The sequence below is a fragment of the Xyrauchen texanus genome, chromosome 20 (genome assembly GCF_025860055.1).
Source record: "Xyrauchen texanus isolate HMW12.3.18 chromosome 20, RBS_HiC_50CHRs, whole genome shotgun sequence".
Classification (NCBI taxonomy): Eukaryota; Metazoa; Chordata; class Actinopteri; order Cypriniformes; family Catostomidae; genus Xyrauchen; species Xyrauchen texanus.
This window is the reverse complement of record NC_068295.1, coordinates 19,539,145-19,557,848: the sequence shown is the minus strand read 5'-3', so window position 1 is coordinate 19,557,848 and position 18,704 is coordinate 19,539,145. Positions and strand designations below refer to the sequence as shown.

At 38.5% G+C, this 18,704-nt stretch overlaps 1 protein-coding gene across 1 annotated transcript in view; it reads left to right on the top strand.

Annotated features, from left to right (window-relative positions):
- The window catches only part of rin2a (Ras and Rab interactor 2a), a 70,976-nt gene that overhangs the window by 10,273 nt on the left and 41,999 nt on the right, over window positions 1-18,704 (top strand). The window contains exon 2 of the mRNA XM_052151515.1: window positions 16,790-16,883. Within this exon, the coding sequence (XP_052007475.1) occupies window positions 16,824-16,883 (60 nt within the window). The 5' untranslated portion in view covers window positions 16,790-16,823. The remainder of the gene's footprint in view (window positions 1-16,789; window positions 16,884-18,704) is intronic.

Here is an 18,704-nt window from a genome sequence, read left to right as displayed (position 1 = left end):
ATAATCAGTCAGTCCAGTACCTGAGCCCTCACACATGTAGTGTCCAATACCTGATACCTGCTTCTTGGCTCTGATGATGATAAGTAAGAGGACAGGGAGTAGTAGTACCTGAGCCCCGACACATATCAGTCTGTTAATATGTTTTCAACAAGTGTAATACTTTTATCCACTAGTCCAATTGTACTGGCTATATGTATTATATGTAATGAAATGGATTCTAATCTGTTATTGCACACCATGTTCTTGTTATTATAACAATTGTTGAAAAATCTAATCTTGTAAATAAACCACCATGTATAATTCTGTCTTCTCAATGGCATTTAATCTTTTCATTTAAATTATACAACAACCAGAACTCACAAAGACCACACTCATAACAATAGTCAAAATGTAGAGTGCCTAGATCCTTTCATTACATTATACATGTGAGTTTGTAACTTGCTGTCCCAGTATTTCTGGAGTATACCGTTTCTAAAAAGCACTCAACTTTAGGGATAACATCATCCCAAAGTTCAAGATCGGGCAAAATCCTTTCAACAAAAATGTCATTGTGGTTCCACACAACAAAATCACAGTACTCAGCGTCTACAATGTGAAGCTGTCCCTGAACTTGGTAGTAGTAGTCATGTGTCCGGTCCAGCATGACATTATAATAATAATAATGCATTTTATTTAATGGTGCCTTTCATAACACCCAAGGTCACCTCACAAGCAATATACAGGTCACTGCATAAGACAATACACACAACAAACAAGCCGCATACAGATAAAGTGCATTAAAAACTCAATACCATATGTTATAAAAAAGCTTGTATAAAAGATATGTCTTAAGGCGCGTTTTAAAAGTCAACAAGCAGTAAGCTATTACGAACATCAAGGGGAAGAGATTATCCCCATCATTGATGAGGCAGAAGCCCTTTTCCCCAGCACACAAGCGCAGATTGGCTTCATCTTGGTGAGAGTGTGGACACTAAAATCACAAAGAGAAGGACACGTGAACAATAGATTAACAAATATATTTTCTGCCTTTTTGCTCAGTTTAGGACTTGAGACACGACTCAGACTCGAGATTTAGGGACTTTACTACAACAGAGACTGTAATATTACCTTAATCTACGCAGATGCCAGTTCAGTGACAGTCACAAGCAACAATCCCATCAGGGGAGGACCCCATGTATGGCCACTTGGGGTTCAGCCAGAGACCACTGTCCATACAGGAGAAGCCTGCATGCTCCCGACCCATCAGCTTCTCATAGACTCCTCTGGCTTGTGCTTCATGTTTGCATCCATAACTGTACACAGTACACATGCAAAACATGAAAAGGAAATGATTACTTAGTATTGGATGTGTAGAGCCAGTTCAGTGATTTAAATGCCATTTCCCTAACCCCTATACTTAGTTCTACTCCTGCATAACCATAGTCTTATAACCCTATAACTAATAACTAACGTGCACCAAAGCAATGTGTTACTATACATTTCATTTAATATTCCACCAGTAAGATACATTTACTTAATAGACAAGCTTCTTTTTATCCAAATTATACCCTTTGTTGTCAGTGTTTCTTTTCTGGACATAAACACTGTTTACACGTGCCTTACCTCTGCCTTACCCTAATTCAAACCCTAAATACCTTGTAGCGGCTGTGGTGAACCTATATGCTTCTGGGTAGCATATGGCCTTGATCAAGCTCTTGGATGGTTGCTGTGGGTTGGTCTTAATAGCTTGTTTCAGCTTGGAAGCAGTTATACGTCCAGCTCTTTGCCTAAACCAAATCCTGCATGCACTCTGACTTCGAGTTGCCCTCTCTACAGCCTGGACCTGGGACATGATGAGCTCTTCTAGGTGGAATACCTGGCATAGCTCTCCAAGCTCTTTGGGGGTAGCTGCAGAGTCTCTGGTGTTCTGTATTCAAGAACAGTTTTAGGAAGCATACTAGATTTGGGGATGAATTCTTTGTAGTAAGGCTCCCTAGCCATCAGTGCTGCACTCCTTGGACAGTTTTTGCTTAAAGTCTCAAAAAAACTAGCATATGTTTCTGACCCTCTCTTCACTCTTGGGCATGAAGTGATTTCCCAACCTGGTTTTCAGTTGTCCTGCCATCAATAGAGCGGTCAAGCTTTTTTTTTTGGCTTTAGCAGAGGAGAAGTCGATCAGAGCTACTGGAGCAGCAGGAATCTGAAAATAAGTTAACACAAAGAAGATCATTAAGTCCACATTTCTGTGGTCCATAACCATAACATATCTATATGCAGTATAAATCTGCCGTTTATCCTATGGCTGTGAGCAAAACAGGTAAGGCTATCATCACAGGATTGAGATGCCAAACTGTGTTTATGTGGGTCTTTGCTGTCTTAGCTTCTCTTTGTCCAACAGGGAAATTGTGACGGACCACATTGTCACAAGCTACACATATTAAGGCAGAATATAGAATAGAAATAATTTAATAATCCCCAACATTAGGTATGATGGAATATAATGAAAATCCCTAAAAGAAGATGAAATGTAGATGAAGACAAGCAATCTGCCTGATGAAGTAACCAAAGGGGCACAATATAAACATTAATTTAACATCATAATTTAGCCTACAGTTACACAGTGTCCAAAAATACAGTGTCACCTTACCTTTTTACATGTGATGGCATCAGCCACTTGCACTGCTCTGTTGTGCAGGAAGCTGTATCAGCTTTCTTTCGAAGTGTAAATGTGCTATTTTTGTGTTCTAGTCAAACGGAATTAGCTAACTTATGCATTCAATTCAAATGAATAGGGCTAGTGCTATGGTGTAATTGCCCTGAAGTTTATGGCCTTACATTATGCTAGCACCTGCCAAACACAGCGACACATAACTTACACGCTTACTACTCTCTCTCTCTCTCTCTCTCTCTCTCTCAGTAAGCAGTAACGTTACTCTGACAATGACAACCACGAGGAGAAGTTATCGGGAAAAAAAAATCACAATGAAGACATGACCAGTCTACTTGGCGCGGCTAACACTAGCTACGTTTGCAACAACATTTTCACCGGAGGAAGAGGCAAGCGCTTAGAAATAATAAACACCAGGCAAAAATGTTGTTACCAGAGCTAGTAGGCTACCATAAAAGCGTGGGATTATAGCTACTGTGTTTGCAACGTCGGGAGAAAGATTTAATTTCCCTGTTTCTACAAAATAGCTATAACATTAACAACAGTTAAACAAAAGATCGTTAGATCGTAAAAAAAATGTCATTACCGTATTTGTCCCAGCCGAATCCATGGTGGTGGTCACGCTAAGTCAGGCAGCACTTCTTCTTTGTTTCATGGCGGGTAGCGCCCTGTGCTCCAAAACATTGGTGCTGATTGGCCCAAGAGGAGTCCTGTGCGCCAATGAACGCTATCTATCGATCTGCGCTCGATTGCTCTTCCTTCATCCTCCAACTACCCGGATGTCTGTCTCAGTAACTTGAAATTGAATTTGAGAACTGAATCTGAATTGTGAGAAGTGAATGTGAAGATATATAGAGAGTTTAATTTTCAGTGAGGATCAAATTTTATTGGACTTCAGTTCCAAACGAATAAATTCAATTTCAAATGATACAATTCAGATTCAGTTTTTGAATAAATTCAATTTTAATTAAACAATACAATTTCAAATTATGTGATTCAAATTCAGTTTTTCAATGCAATTATTCAAGTTTAGCCATTCAAATTCAAATATAAAGGGTTCAAATTCAGATTCTGGTGGCACATATTTCAGCCCATACAAACCTAGCAATTACTGTATTCAATTAAAAATAAAATATTTAATTTATGTGACTGAAATATTAATCACTGATACAGTATGCTTAAGTGAATGATATTTTTTAAACATTTTTATCAGTTTTATGCGATTTACAGGAAAAATAAGGCTTTATTTACATTTAAGAAGGTGACTGTGACATTGAAGAACAAAAATATGAGATCATTATAAAAAATCACAACAAATGCAAATCATTTATTTCTTAACACTTTATATTACTGAGAACTTGTTAAAAATGTTATTCAGGTTAAGGAAAATTTATGAATTTTAAGATAAATCACGGTTGCACCACATGACATTTTTCTAGGCCACGGCGAATTCATCTAGATAAAAAAACACTAAAATCACTTAATTAAAATTTTTAATATGAATTTATGTGTACACAACATTCTTAATGTTTGAACAATTGCAATAGATATACTTATTTTGGTCATTTTAAAATTGGCCTGTTGAAAATCCTTATACGTCATTGACCCAAATACATAAGTGATCAGTCCAACTTGTGTACTATATTCCAAGTCATCTGAAATGATAAGAGCAGAATTTAAGGCATTATTAACTGAAAATCCTGACATTTATCCTAGCTCTCCTTGGCGTGGTCATGAGAGTTCATAAGAGAAGTAGCAACGTCCGATTCTTAAGCGAATTATTCTTCTCAGTCAGATCTTTTCAATGAATGGGTGTTCAAGATTTGGACTGATCTGATTTGGGTGCAACGGTTAACAGCCTACTGGGGGAAAAAAAAAAATCTTTTGGGTTCCGCTGGAGAAAGCAAGTTAACATCCATCCATATTCTATAGCCGCTCATCCATTGTAGGGTTGCGAGAAGTGCTGGAGCCTGTCCCTGTGTGAAGCCTGTCCCTGCTGTCTCGGGCTAAAGGCATGGAAACACCCTGGATATGTTGCCAGTCCATCGCAGGGCTAGCGCACACAGCCAAACGCATTCACACACACACCTATGGGCAATTTAGAGTCTACAATTCACTTGATCTGTATGTCTTTGGATTGTAAGTAAACATAGCACCCAGCAGAAACCAACACAACATGGGGAGAACATACAAACTCCACACAGAAAGGCACAGGTTGAGGTGCTTTGCACTGAGCCACTGTGATGGTGGAACTGTTTTGGTGGAAATACAAGTTTGTGCATTACATGTTTTGGTGTTGCAAATGTTGTTACATGTTTATGGAGCAAAGATGACTGTACTGTGAAGTATTTTAGCTTTTGCTGTCCCCCATGGCTGATCTGCATGATGCTGCCGTCCCCCTTAGGCTTGTAATGCTCTCTGTGGGTCTGGGTCTGTATGGAGCTGGAGTTTTTCCAGCTGGGTTTTTGTGAGGTGGAGAGCAATATAGCAGCAGGGTCCTAACGCAGTTCCAGACGACTTCCTTAACCAAAAGAAACACTTATTTCCTCCCCCCTTCCTCTTTTCAAATGCTTTCTAACCACTGATCCAGACTTTCAGGGAGATTTATTTGCTTAATGCTTTTAATGTGTATGAGATGTACTGGAACTGTCCTATTTACTGTCTATGCCAACATATGTTGTAGACAATGTGCTAACAATTTTGTTGGCTCCAAAAATCCCTCTTAAGAGCACAGAGAACTCAAGAGGAATGACATCATTTAGCATACTGATGCTTAAAATTATATTTGTAGACTTTTCTGACACTCCTCTGCACTGCATGGAGACATATTTTAGGTTGGCTTTTGATAAGACCTGCATTTATGAAGTTTAATTACCCACTGTCTAATGTCCCATTAAATAATTTGGCAAGTGCAGTGTTGATTTATTTCCTATTGCAACATGACATATGGATGACACACATCAAAGGGATAATGCCCTTAAAATAGTAATAGACTTTAGTATAACATTAACAATAATTTACTACTCTATAGTCAGTCACATGAGGTATATGGAGGCACATTTTAGAGTGCATTCACTCAAATGCAACATCAGTCCATAATAGTTTTGGTCTGGATTCCCAGAAAACAATGATTGTAAATATAAAATACATTCAGTGTATCTGCTAAAAGTGAGTTTTGTCAACTTACAGGCCACATGACCTAATACTGCATGTCTGTTTTAATAGCTGTGCTTTCTGTGAATCAGAAACCAACTAGAGTCTAAACCAACACATTTCCGGTGCAGCAGGACTGGAAAGACTATGTCATCCAGAAACAGTGCTGTGACTTCCTCTTTGCTTTGCTGTCAGTCACATTACATGGAATAGGGTAAAAAATTCCACAATAATACGTTTCATCAGGGCTTTTAGACATGCATGCTACTTTGCATATACTGATGCACTGTTTTATTGCAATACATCTGTCATTGTTTATTGAAATCAGGCCAATTACTAGAATCTTAAATGTAGGTTAATCTCATATCAAATATAACTTTTGAAGAGGTTATATAATTAAATTTAAAAAATTTGGTCTCCCCAGTCCAAAAAGACAAGCATTGAAACTACACTAAAACACAGTTCATTGTTGTGATGTCACAACAATGACATTGACACATGAATGCCCACATTTACCAATTTACCGGTAAATTAGTCCTCCCAGTCATAGTGAAATAGTAACAACATGATCACACGTTAAGTCGTCATGTTGTTTGCGAAAGTTCTGCTACCTGAAGATCGGTAACATTACGCACTCACTGATAAGCGGCATCTCCCATCAGACATGTTTGCATTGGCTCGACCACATTTACCTTCCTTAGTGACATGACCAGATGCACATTGTATCAGAATTGTGGGAGACCTGGGTTCGTATCCCATGTTGAAACCAGGAAGTAATCACGTTTGCAGGTCAGGTGACTAGTGTGATTCGGAGGTTGCATTTGTTTTCCTCCTAAAATACAATTATTACTCCACTAATTGTTAGGTTTTTTTGGGGGAGGGGGGGTACAGTACATAAAATATGCATTTCTCATCACAGTATTACATCCTGTACAGCAGAAAACAGCTTGCTTTACAACTCGCTTTTGGCTCCTTCCCCCATGTTTTGAATTTTGGTCAGCACAGACCGAACTTTGATTAAGAAAAGTCTACAGACTTTCTCAGATTTCAATGTGAGATAAGGAGGAAATAGGATAGTATTCCTCAACACAAGAATATAACATTCCAGTTGGTATTTAACGAATGAGTGTGAAATATGGGAGATCTTTTTGGGAGAAAATGTTTTGCTGTTCCTGAACCCATAACCTGTAATTAGACTTGGTGTTGTGACGTTTACATAGACATCTTAAAAGTAATTAGCAGATAATGGAGATATCTTACAAAACCTCTTAAAGTAAGGATAAACTGGTAAATATCTTAGCCATGCCACACTTGGATAAATCACACACACTTGCTGCTTAAAACATGCACTTATGTACACACACATACACATTTTTTTGTGTGGCTTTTCTTATAAGGACTCTCCATAGACATAATGATTTTCATTCTGTACGAACTATAGATTACATAGCCTAACCCCCTACAAAAAAACTTTCTGCATTTTTACATAAACATTTAGTTGTATGTTTTTGAAGCTGATTTAAATTATGGGGACACTAGAAATGTCCTCATAAACCACATTTATATATTTATATATATATATATATATATATATATATATATATATATATATATATATATATATATATATATATATATATATATATATATATATATATATATATATATATATATATATATATACACTCACCTAAAGGATTATTAGGAACACCTGTTCAATTTCTCATTAATGCAATTATCTAATCAACCAATCATATGGCAGTTGCTTCAATGCATTTAGGGGTGTGGTCCTGGTCAAGACAATCTCCTGAACTCCAAACTGAATGTCAGAATGGGAAAGACAGGTGATTTAAGCAATTTTGAGCGTGGCATGGTTGTTGGTGCCAGACGGGCCGGTCTGAGTATTTCACAATCTGCTCAGTTACTGGGATTTTCACGCACAACCATTTCTAGGGTTTGCAAAGAATGGTGTGAAAAGGAAAAACATCCAGTATGCGGCAGTCCTGTGGGCTGAAAATGCCTTGTTGATGCTAGAGGTCAGAGGAGAATGGGCCGACTGATTCAAGCTGATAGAAGAGCAACTTTGCCTGAAATAACCACTCGTTACAACCGAGGTATGCAGCAAAGCATTTGTGAAGCCACAACACGCACAACCTTGAGGCGGATGGGCTACAACAGCAGAAGACCCCACCGGTACCACTCATCTCCACTACAAATAGGAAAAAGAGGCTACAATTTGCAAGAGCTCACCAAAATTGGACCGTTGAAGACTGGAAAAATGTTGCCTGGTCTGATGAGTCTCGATTTCTGTTGAGACATTCAGATGGTAGAGTCAGAATTTGGCGTAAACAGAATGAGAACATGGATCCATCATGCCTTGTTACCACTGTGCAGGCTGGTGGTGGTGGTGTAATGGTGTGGGGGATGTTTTCTTGGCACACTTTAGGCCCCTTAGTGCCAATTGGGCATTGTTTAAATGCCACGGCCTACCTGAGCATTGTTTCTGACCATGTCCATCCCTTTATGGCCACCATGTACCCATCCTCTGATGGCTACTTCCAGCAGGATAATGCACCATGTCACAAAGCTCGAATCATTTCAAATTGGTTTCTTGAACATGACAATGAGTTCACTGTACTAAAATGGCCCCCACAGTCACCAGATCTCAACCCAATAGAGCGTCTTTGGGATGTGGTGGAAACGGGAGCTTCGTGCCCTGGATGTGCATCCCACAAATCTCCATCAACTGCAAGATGCTATCCTATCAATATGGGCCAACATTTCTAAAGAATGCTTTCAGCACCTTGTTGAATCAATGCCACGTAGAATTAAGGCAGTTCTGAAGGCGAAAGGGGGTCAAACACAGTATTAGTATGGTGTTCCTAATAATCCTTTAGGTGTGTGTGTGTGTGTGTGTGTATGTGTGTGTATATATATATATATATATATATATATATATATATATATATATATATATATATATATATAATAGAATGAAAGCATTTAAGCTCGCGCAAAGCGAAGAAAAGGAAACTGCTAATGAAATAGACTGACACAGTTAACGTACAGGATGAGTATAAAAACTAGGTATTAGGGCTAGGCAATAAAAGAATATCGATATATATCACGATAAGCTTTTGAGGAATTTTCGATATTTACTCCGTGTCGCTAAAACACAAGCAGTTCGGCTTTCTCATGGTGCGTTTCCACTGGGGCGGACGAAATCCACTCACAGCGCTAGGAGAGGGCTTGCTCCGCACCGCTGCCAATCCTACGATCCACCTTGCGAGCATGATGCTCGGCTTTCATAGGAATGAATTCACAACGTGCCAGTGGTAACATAGGGTCAGACTGGATGAACTTACTAATGCTAGCTGCCTTGCTAACAATTAGTTTACGTCGGACACCGGATTAATTCCATCCGCACCGCGAGACTTCATGACAACGGTTGCGCCCTCTCATCATCTCTAGTGAAGAGCGCGACAGAACAACAGTGATGTGGACAACAGCTCTGATCTTTCTGCGCTGTAATCTTGAATATTGTTCTTTAGCAAAAAACATCCATCATATCTGCCCTGTCCCGCTCTGCACCTGTTGCCTCTTTTCCCTGCATGTGTGTAGACATGAAGCGGCGCATGAGTTAACGTGGTTTCAATGCACCTTTTAGACCATAATGTTTTTTCCCTTCTAAATGTATCTTTATTAATCAGCATGTTACGAGCCTTTAATAATAAACAAATCGAATTAACAAAATGATTTCTGTTCTAATTTTGTGAAAATTAATTAGATGTCTGGAATGGATAAGGAAAGACTAAAATTACTTGTTGGTGGACTAGTCTCTCACTTTAATGAAAATATACAAATGTTTTTTACATTTAAAAAAAAAATATATATATATTTTTCACATTTTCTCTCGGGACGCACCTGAACCCACATTCAGCATCATTCCACAGTCACAAGGGCTTCTATGCCCCATACTTGGGTATCTGAATCTAAAGAAATATAAAAAATATTTCATTTTAATGTGAAAATATTCCAACAAATACTGGACTGCTGTCACTATGCTTCAGAACAAACAGATGATCTTTTAACATTCATTTTCAATTGATAAACGGTAAAAGACGGTAAAATTGGTAAAAGATCCCACAGACCCCACTGCTTTGGCCGTCTCTGGACCCGCTGTGCAGTTTTGTTGAGACTATTTTGACTGTTTAGAATTTATTTTTCTTCTTTTCGTCTGTCAACTTTGAAATGAAAAAAAGAAAGTGCAATGTGTAAATGTATATCGTGATAAATATCGATATCAAACAATGTGAAAAAGATTATTGTGATTACAATTTTGGCCATATCACCCAGCCCTACTCGGCATATAATGGTTATCATGTTTATATTGTATCATGTCATGTTTTTGTTGAAGAAAACAAGCATATCCACATGCTCATTAAACTATACTCCTTTATACACACCAGTTTAAATGATGAAATGTCCCTTACCTCAGCTAGCATAGTCTTTCTCGGATGCCATGTTTGTTGTTTACAGAAGCGTTGCAGGGATTTTGTTGCTATGGGGATGCTGCTTTCTGACGAACTGCACATATATGAGAGTAAATTGTACACCGCTTATCCAGTACATTTAAACAGGAACCCAGCTTTCTCTCAGTAAGCCACATTCTCACAATAACCCACTTTTATGGTGTCTATTTGAACGTACTGAGTGACAGAACCATTTGCTCAACAAATGTGATCAACTTGTGTCCACACTCAACAGTGCCAGCCAGTTTATTCTGTTATAATTCAAATAGTATTTTTACTATTTAAATAATTATTGCAGAACGAATATTCGACTACTCGTGCACATCCCTAGTAATTACCAGTTTGTAACCTAAAAAATGTCCTCAAAACACACACACACACACAGCCTGTTCTTTATTTTTGAGTCGTACATTGCGGAATCCGATAACATGAAGTGTAGATTTTTCTTGAACTATTTGTGTGTCAGTCTGCTTTGTGTCTGTCTTTAGTCATGCTTTATTAGAAGAATCCACTGTTTTGCTCCTACATTTTTTAGAATACAGTGTTCTAAAACTGTCACTTCTCATAACAAACATATGGCTACTCTTATATTCACTGTTGTGCTTTTATTAACGTGCTGTATGCAATGTTTTTTTATTTTTTATTAGCTCCGGTAAGTCAGTTTTCAACAACTCAAAGTGACAGCAATTATCGATCATAAAAAAACAATAATTGCATGTAGGGATGTCAATTTTCAGACATTTTCATAATTGAAATAGTTCATATTTATACCACAAAACGGACGGGGAGAACTCCAATTAATGAGCATGTAGCCTACTGTTTAAATATTATTTAAATTAAACACTTTAAGAAAAGTGACTGTTAGCATTTTCCTCTTACTGAACACATTTGTTCTGAAATTGATTAATCTATGATCGATAAGCTTAATCATATTAAAAATGACAATTATCGATTCTTTGTTAATCATTAACATCCCTAATTGCACACTGACCAAAACAGAAAAGGGGCCTCGTTTTGTGATGTCATTGTGGTGTCATTTTCGGTGGTATCTAGACAACAATTTGCATCTACACTGTTCATGGGACGTTCACACAGGGTGCATTCTTCCTTTACAAAAAGCACGTAGTTTGAGTGCAACTGTATGGAACATAATCCAGGGGTCTTAAGGTCCTGAAAGTGTTTTGTTTTTTGTTTTTATTAAAGATATGTTTTCCAAACAAAAATATTTTTTACTTAACACCGCATCTTAAAAATGGGACCATAGTGGAGCAAGATGCTGAAAATATAGACAGACCTGATGTAACAGAAAAGACGTCCATCCGCCACAGAGACTAATAATTAAAAATGGCACAAACACTTGTCTATTAAAATCTGGGATAGACAAAATAATCAAAATGCCCATGCCCGAAATAGTGAGCCCATGTCTCTCTTTCTTGTTAGAGCTGTGCTCTTTGTTTATGGCTCAGCCCCTCCAATTTCTCCATTTCCTGTCAAGTTTTGCCAGGTCTCGCAAGACTACAGAAAATCCTCTCTCTGCTTCCACGCACCTGTTATGTGTGTGTTGAAGGAGAAAGTCAAGATACAGAGGAGCTCTGTGCCTCAAAGTTCAGATGTGCCTTTGTGTGGGTCCAAAAAGCCCAGCTGAGAAGTCTCCTACATCCACATACACACACGCACAAACTGGAGTGTTGAACCTTTTGTGCAATGGCACAATCCAGCACAGTATAACAAATTACCCTGTTTGGATGGCAACAGGATAAGAGTTGTGAGTCTGCCTCCAGTGTAGAGCTGTTTGCAATTGTTGACATTTAATGGAGCACTAACAAAGGCTATTGCTTTCAACTGTAATTTTCAATGTATCCCAGTGTCGTGACATCCCTATTGAGATGATAGCGGGCGAGGGAGATAAATGACCTCTCTCTCTGCCTGTCTGTACTCCACAGTGGCCAGTTAATAACTTTTACTGTGTTTACTCTGCCTGTGCTGGCAGTCACAGGGGTTTCCTGTGTTTGTGCGAGTGTGATATAGGCACTGAAACTACATGTGATGCAAGGTAAATAATAGCTTGGCTCCTCTGCTTTGAAATAATAGGGATCGATGTTTTTTTTTATCAAAATCAGCTTTATTGCCAAGTATGCTTACACATACAAGGAATTTGTCTTTGTGACAGGAGCTTCCAGTGCACCACAATACAAAAAAAAACAAGACAAAACAGTAGCAAGACATAGCTAATAAAATAAATTAAAAAAAATATAATAATAATACATATATGTACATACACACAGACGGACACCTTCATACATACACATACGTCTTCCAAATCTAAAACAAATGTTATATAAAGTACAAAAATACAGTATGTTATGTACAGTTCAAAAAGTTGTTTTTTTTCCTTTGTATGTAATGGCAGAAGAGGATATGTTAGATAATATAAATAGACTTAAACTGTGTTTTGCACATAATTATTGCTCAATGGAGCAGATTTAACCGTTTATGTGATGGATAGCCTGAGGGAAAAAAACTGTTCCTGTGCCTGACGGTTCTGGTGCTCAGAGCTCTGAAGCGTCGGCCAGAAGGCAACAGTTCAAAAAGGTAGTGGGCTGGGTGAGTGGGGTCCAGAGTGATTTTTATAGCCTTTTTCCTCACTCTGGAAGTGTATCTCTTGAAAGGGGGGCAGGGGGCAACCTAATTTTTTTGTGATGCCTCATTACAGCAACAACATGAGCTGAAGCTTCTTCACAGAGAGGAGTAGATTAACATGTCAAACTCAATTAATATCTGTCAGCACAAGAGCGGTGCTTCGCAGGAAATACCTGGAGCTCTTTCAAACTTCTCCTGTGCTCCACCTTCGTTTCTGGCTTTTCCTTGAAAAACCACCTTCACAACAATGCTTCTTTTTTTCACAGCAATTTTTTTAATCTAAGCAGCGGGCTGGTTATAACCGCTATACCCTTTGGATTGCAATAAGGCTCGCTGTGGACCATGAGATCTGGTCCGAAGAGAAAAGAGCTGTTTCGATGTCAATTTGTAGGCCAACCTGATTGGCTAATCTGTTGTTATTTATGAGCAAAATAAGGTTAGCGATTAACATTACTTGAAGAAATTTTCACGCTTTGTTCTACATAAAATACACTCAGTCATACCTCGAACATATAGTCATTAGACATTTTTCCACTATCAGGCCAAATTAGGGTGTTTTAGTGCATGCCAGTTGTCTTCCCACTGTCTCTTCCGGGTCTTTATCGTGCCTACTTGGGGCTTTCTCACGGCCAATGGTTTTTGGCCCACCAATTACCCATGGGCCAAACAAGGCACAATGGTACAGGTTTGGGAAGTCAGTTTAAATGCATAATGGCCAGTTGATGCCCCTGGCTCGCAGTGGCTTTATAGTGGAAAAGTGTCTATTGTTGCTTTAAAAACATACTTTTCTAACAAGTGGCTACATAAGGACTACAATCGTTGTCTGATTCGTTAAGGGTGTAAACTCACATTCTTGTGGTAGTTGTAGTAGTTATGTAGCATCTTGTTGGCAACTTGTGTTTTCCAATGCTTCTAAATGAATGTTTGACTGTGTGGAATTTATTTATTGTAGAACAAAACATGAAAGTGTCTTCAAGTAATGTTAACCACATACATAATTTTGCTCGAAAAATAGCTCGGAAATAAATAAAAAATTGCTTTAGAGAAAAGAAATGGAACACATGGCTTGAAAATGCTAATTCTCTTCTGGGATAATGTAGGACTTCAAACTGAACAGCTCTATAGAGAGAAATAGATCTATGAATTGGGTTAAACTAGAGATTTGGAGTGTTGAGGAGAGAGGAAGTGACAGAAGAAAGCAAAGGTTTGGTTCTTCTTGGAGTCTGTGTTGGTTCTTTTCAAAGCTCCTGATGGTCACATCAAAGGCTTTGCAAACTGAGCTCCACATGTTTGCCATGATTTCCCATACAGTGTCAACAACCAGACAGCAGATTTGTGTTAGTTCAACACATAAATTTACCTAGTGAGATGGACATAATAGAAAAAAGGCTTAGTTTCCATTGCTGACAATAAGTGTTGAGTCCGGTTGAGTTTTTGCATGCGAGACAGTACTGTCTGTGAAGGACAAAGCTGTTTGAAGGTGGGAGGCTGTTGTGCATAGCTTGAACATATGTGCTGGATCAAAGCTTTCTGGGTGTTGGGGATCTGTAGCATCTGGAAGTGGGCCAAAGATGGCTGTAACTCTGGCTGGAAGTCAAATTCGACTAGTCATCATTTCCTTTATATTCATGAATTAAAGCGACAACTGATTGGACAATTGAGTAATATCATCTGGAAAACACAACCTGTTTGGTCAGAGAAACTATAACCCAACCCGTAAATCATGTGGAAAGCCGATTTAAGGCTGACAATGTCAACTACACTAGTAATAGTTGACTTGTCTATGCAACCCCTCCTGTGAACAATGTTAATCATGTTTAAATATTAATTTACACAGAACTCAAATTTATAGGATTTTTCTTGCTTTGTTGAAGTAAAAATGCTGATGTAGCCTGCTATGATGACATTTTATTCCAATGAGGTAGAGATTGTTTCCAAACTTTTGGCCTCAACTGTGTGTACAGGACACGTGTTTGCCTTCTAAAGAGTAATTTCAGAGGTAATCACTGCATTCCAGGGCTTTCTTTCTGCTCATGAAGCTGGTTTTGATTCTTTCTTGAGTTGAAGCATGCAATCACAGATGACAAACATGCACTAGAAAGCTTTATGTTCCCCCTCAAGCTCCTCTCCCACAACAGTTTCTCACAGCTTGAGCTTTGCCCTGGTTTTTGTCTACATTGATCAGCCACAACATTAAAACGACTGACAGGTGAAGTGAATAACATTCATTATCTCGTTACAATGGCACCTGTCAAGGGGAGGAATATATTAGGCAACAAGTGAACAGTCAGTTCTTGAATTTCATGTGTTGGAAGCAGGAAAAATTGGCAAGCGTAAGGATCTGAGTGATTTTGACAAGGGCCAAATTGTGATGGCTAGACGACTTGGTCAGATCCTCTCCAAAATGGCAGGTCTTGTGGGGTGTTCCAGGTATGCAGTGGTTAGTACCTTCCAAGAAAGGACAACCGGTGAACCGGCGACAGGGTAATGGGCACCCAAGGTTCATTGATGCATGTTGGGAGCGAAGGCTAGCCCATCTGGTCCAATCCCACAGAAGAGCTACTGTACCACAAATTGCTAAAAAACGTAATGCTAGCGTTGATAGAAAGGTGTCAGAACACACAGTGCATTGCAGCTTGCTGTGCATGCACCTACAATTGGCACATGAGCATCAGAACTGGACCATGGAGCAATGGAAGAAGGTGGCCTGGTCTGATGAATCACATTTTCTTTTAGATCATATGGACAGCCGGATGCTTGTGCGTCGTTTACCTGGGGAAGAGATGGCAGCAGGGTGTACCATGGGAAGAAGGTGCTCTAGGCAATGTTCTGCTGGGAAACCTTGGGTCCTGGCATTCATGTGGATGTTACTTTGACACGTACCTACTACCTAATTATTGTTGCAAATCACGCACACCCCTTCATGGCAATGGTATTCCCTGATATCAGTGGCCTCTTTCAACAGGATAATGCGCTTTGCCACACTGCAAAAAATTTTCAGGAATGGTTTGAGGAACATGACAAAGAGTTCAAGGTGACTTGACCTCCAAATTCCCCAGATCTCAATTCGATTGATCATCTATGGGATGTGCTGGACCAACAAGTCCAATCCATGGAGGCCCCACCTCGCAACTTATTGGACTTAATGGATCTGTTGCTAATGTCTTGGTGCCAGATACCACATGACTCCTTCAGATGTCTTGTGGAGTCTATGCTTCGATGCGTCAGAACTGTTTTGGCAGCACATGGGGGACCTACATTAAATTAGGTAGGTGGTTTTAATGTTGTGGCTGATCGGTGTATGTCAGTCTACCAGCTGATCCCCCTCCCTGTAGCATGTATTATGTTGTTTTGAAAACTCTTTAGAAAAGAGGTTGAACAGTATAGGTCTTGTAAATCAAGCCATTAACTTTTAATTATTATTGCCACAAAGCAGAAATAAAATAAAGTAATAAACAGAAATTGATTGAAATTAAGTATTTAAAAAAAGTCCCGCAAATTGTTTATCGGAAACTTAAACACACAAGATAATATTAATTGGTTGTAAAAAATAGTCTGTTATGAGCAATATAGGGCAAGGCGTGTGCAGGCATTTGTGTGTAGAAGACAGGATTGTGTGTGGAAAGTTGGGGTTGAGTTTAGTTCATCAGGCAGGAAATGAGACACAGCAGAAGAGTTTTATTTAGAGTATATATGATGTGCGTGCATTGCAGTCTCCTGCTCTAGAAGTCTTGGATACTCATTTCTGTGGCCTATCTGTGTGAAATGTGTTTTCCTCTTCATGTCATTCAAATAAAGTATGTTCTTGTGTTCACAGAGACCCGGTTCAAAAGAGCTGCATAGACCCAAGCATGTCTGCACAGATAATGATGCAATCCTGCTACATGGACCGGAGCAGCAGCTTTTTTAAGGTAGGTCTATATATGCTGATGGAGTAAGATCTGCCTCTGATCTTTGCCTTGTTTGTTTGTCTGTCTGTATTTTCTTGTCATCATAGAAGTGGATTAAAGGAATGTTCTGATTTTAATACCAGTTAAAAGAATAGTTCATTGGGGGGGGACGTTAGATTGCAAATGGGGTCCTTTATCTCTCATGATAATCAAATCAATCGCCAATGGTGAAAATGCCACAAATTAGAAATGTATAGGAAAAAATGTCCCGTTATTATACTTGTATAGTTCTTAATAACTAGTAATACACATTATAACATAAAATATTATATAATGTTGATTTAATTTGATGGGTAGGTATGAAAACGTTTATCTAGACTTGGAGTATATCAGTTGGTTCTCAATTATACGGGTTGATACACATTTGTACCGCGGTTCATCTGATTTTGAAATCTAGCAATGCACCTGATGTATCTAGTTCAGCAGCGTCAAATACAAAGGCAAATGCAAAGTACAATTCATTAAAAAAAAAATTGAGAAACGCTGTTTTAAACCCTCCAGATGCTGGCCTTGTTTAATTGAATATTATGGGTTCAATTTAAGTTGAACTCCGTTGACGGCATTTGTAGTACATTGTCGAGTACCACAAACATTTATTTTGGCCTGTCCCTACTTTTCTTTCTTTTAAGGAAAAAAAAAAAGCAAAAATCTGGGTAACAGTGAGGCTTTACAATGGAAATGTATGGGGCCAATCATTAAACTTTAAAATACTCAAAAATATACTGTTTCAAAAGTGTGAAGATGTAAACAATATGCGTGTTAACATGATTTTAGTTTGATAAAATCACTTACTAATCTTTTCTGTGTAAAGTTATAACCAATTTTGAAACTTCTTTGTCATTTCGACATAACACAGCAAACCTTAAAATGACTTAAAAGGGTAGTTCACCCAAAAATGAAAATTCCCTTATAATTTACTCACCTTCCTGCCATCTGAGATGTATATGACTGACTTCTGCAAAACACTAAGATTTGTAGAAAAAGTTCCAGACTCAGCAGGTCCTCAGAATGGGACTGATGGTGATTTAGATATTTGTAGTTCCAAAAAGTACAGATAGTCAGCATAAAGGTAATAATTTATCATTATTAATCATTATTATGCCACACATGCTGTCTATTGAGCAAAACTTGTATTGAACCCGGAATATTCCTGTAAGTGCCATATTCTAACTTTGATTTCTGCTTCTTTTTTTACATTAAGTGAAGTAAAAATTATTTTCTGTTGTAAACAACAGCATTTGATTCTCACATTTGACAATCCATTAAGCTTAACTTTGACTGAATCTGGAGCATTCCTTTGAGCATGTGTGTTGGCATGGAGTTCATGCATGTATGTTGTCATCACATAAGCATTGTTTGCTAACTGGGCCACTCATAATTACAAAGCTGATTTTCCTTGTTTAGTCTCTTAGTACTCTAAGAACTGGATGACAACCTAATAGCTTGTAACAGAAAAAGATTTTAAAACCAACAACCGAAAAACACTGCCACTGGACAAATTAGCTTTCTGTATGGCTTGTCTTACTTTAAAGCCAGACAGAACACAGGTTATTTAAGGATCTGGGCCTCTGGAGAACCCATGGATTGCTGCTGTCCATTCACTTTGCCAGTACTGAACCATCAGTGAGCAGCAGAGGTTTTAGAAGCTCTCAGTAGATGACAAATCCAGTTTTAATCTGTGTGAACTGAGCTTTGTATGACCAGTTATTTCAGAGCAAGCTTAAAACTCCCTTCAGCATGTGTTAAGATTGTTACTATGTGCTGCAAGGTGCAGGAGGAAGT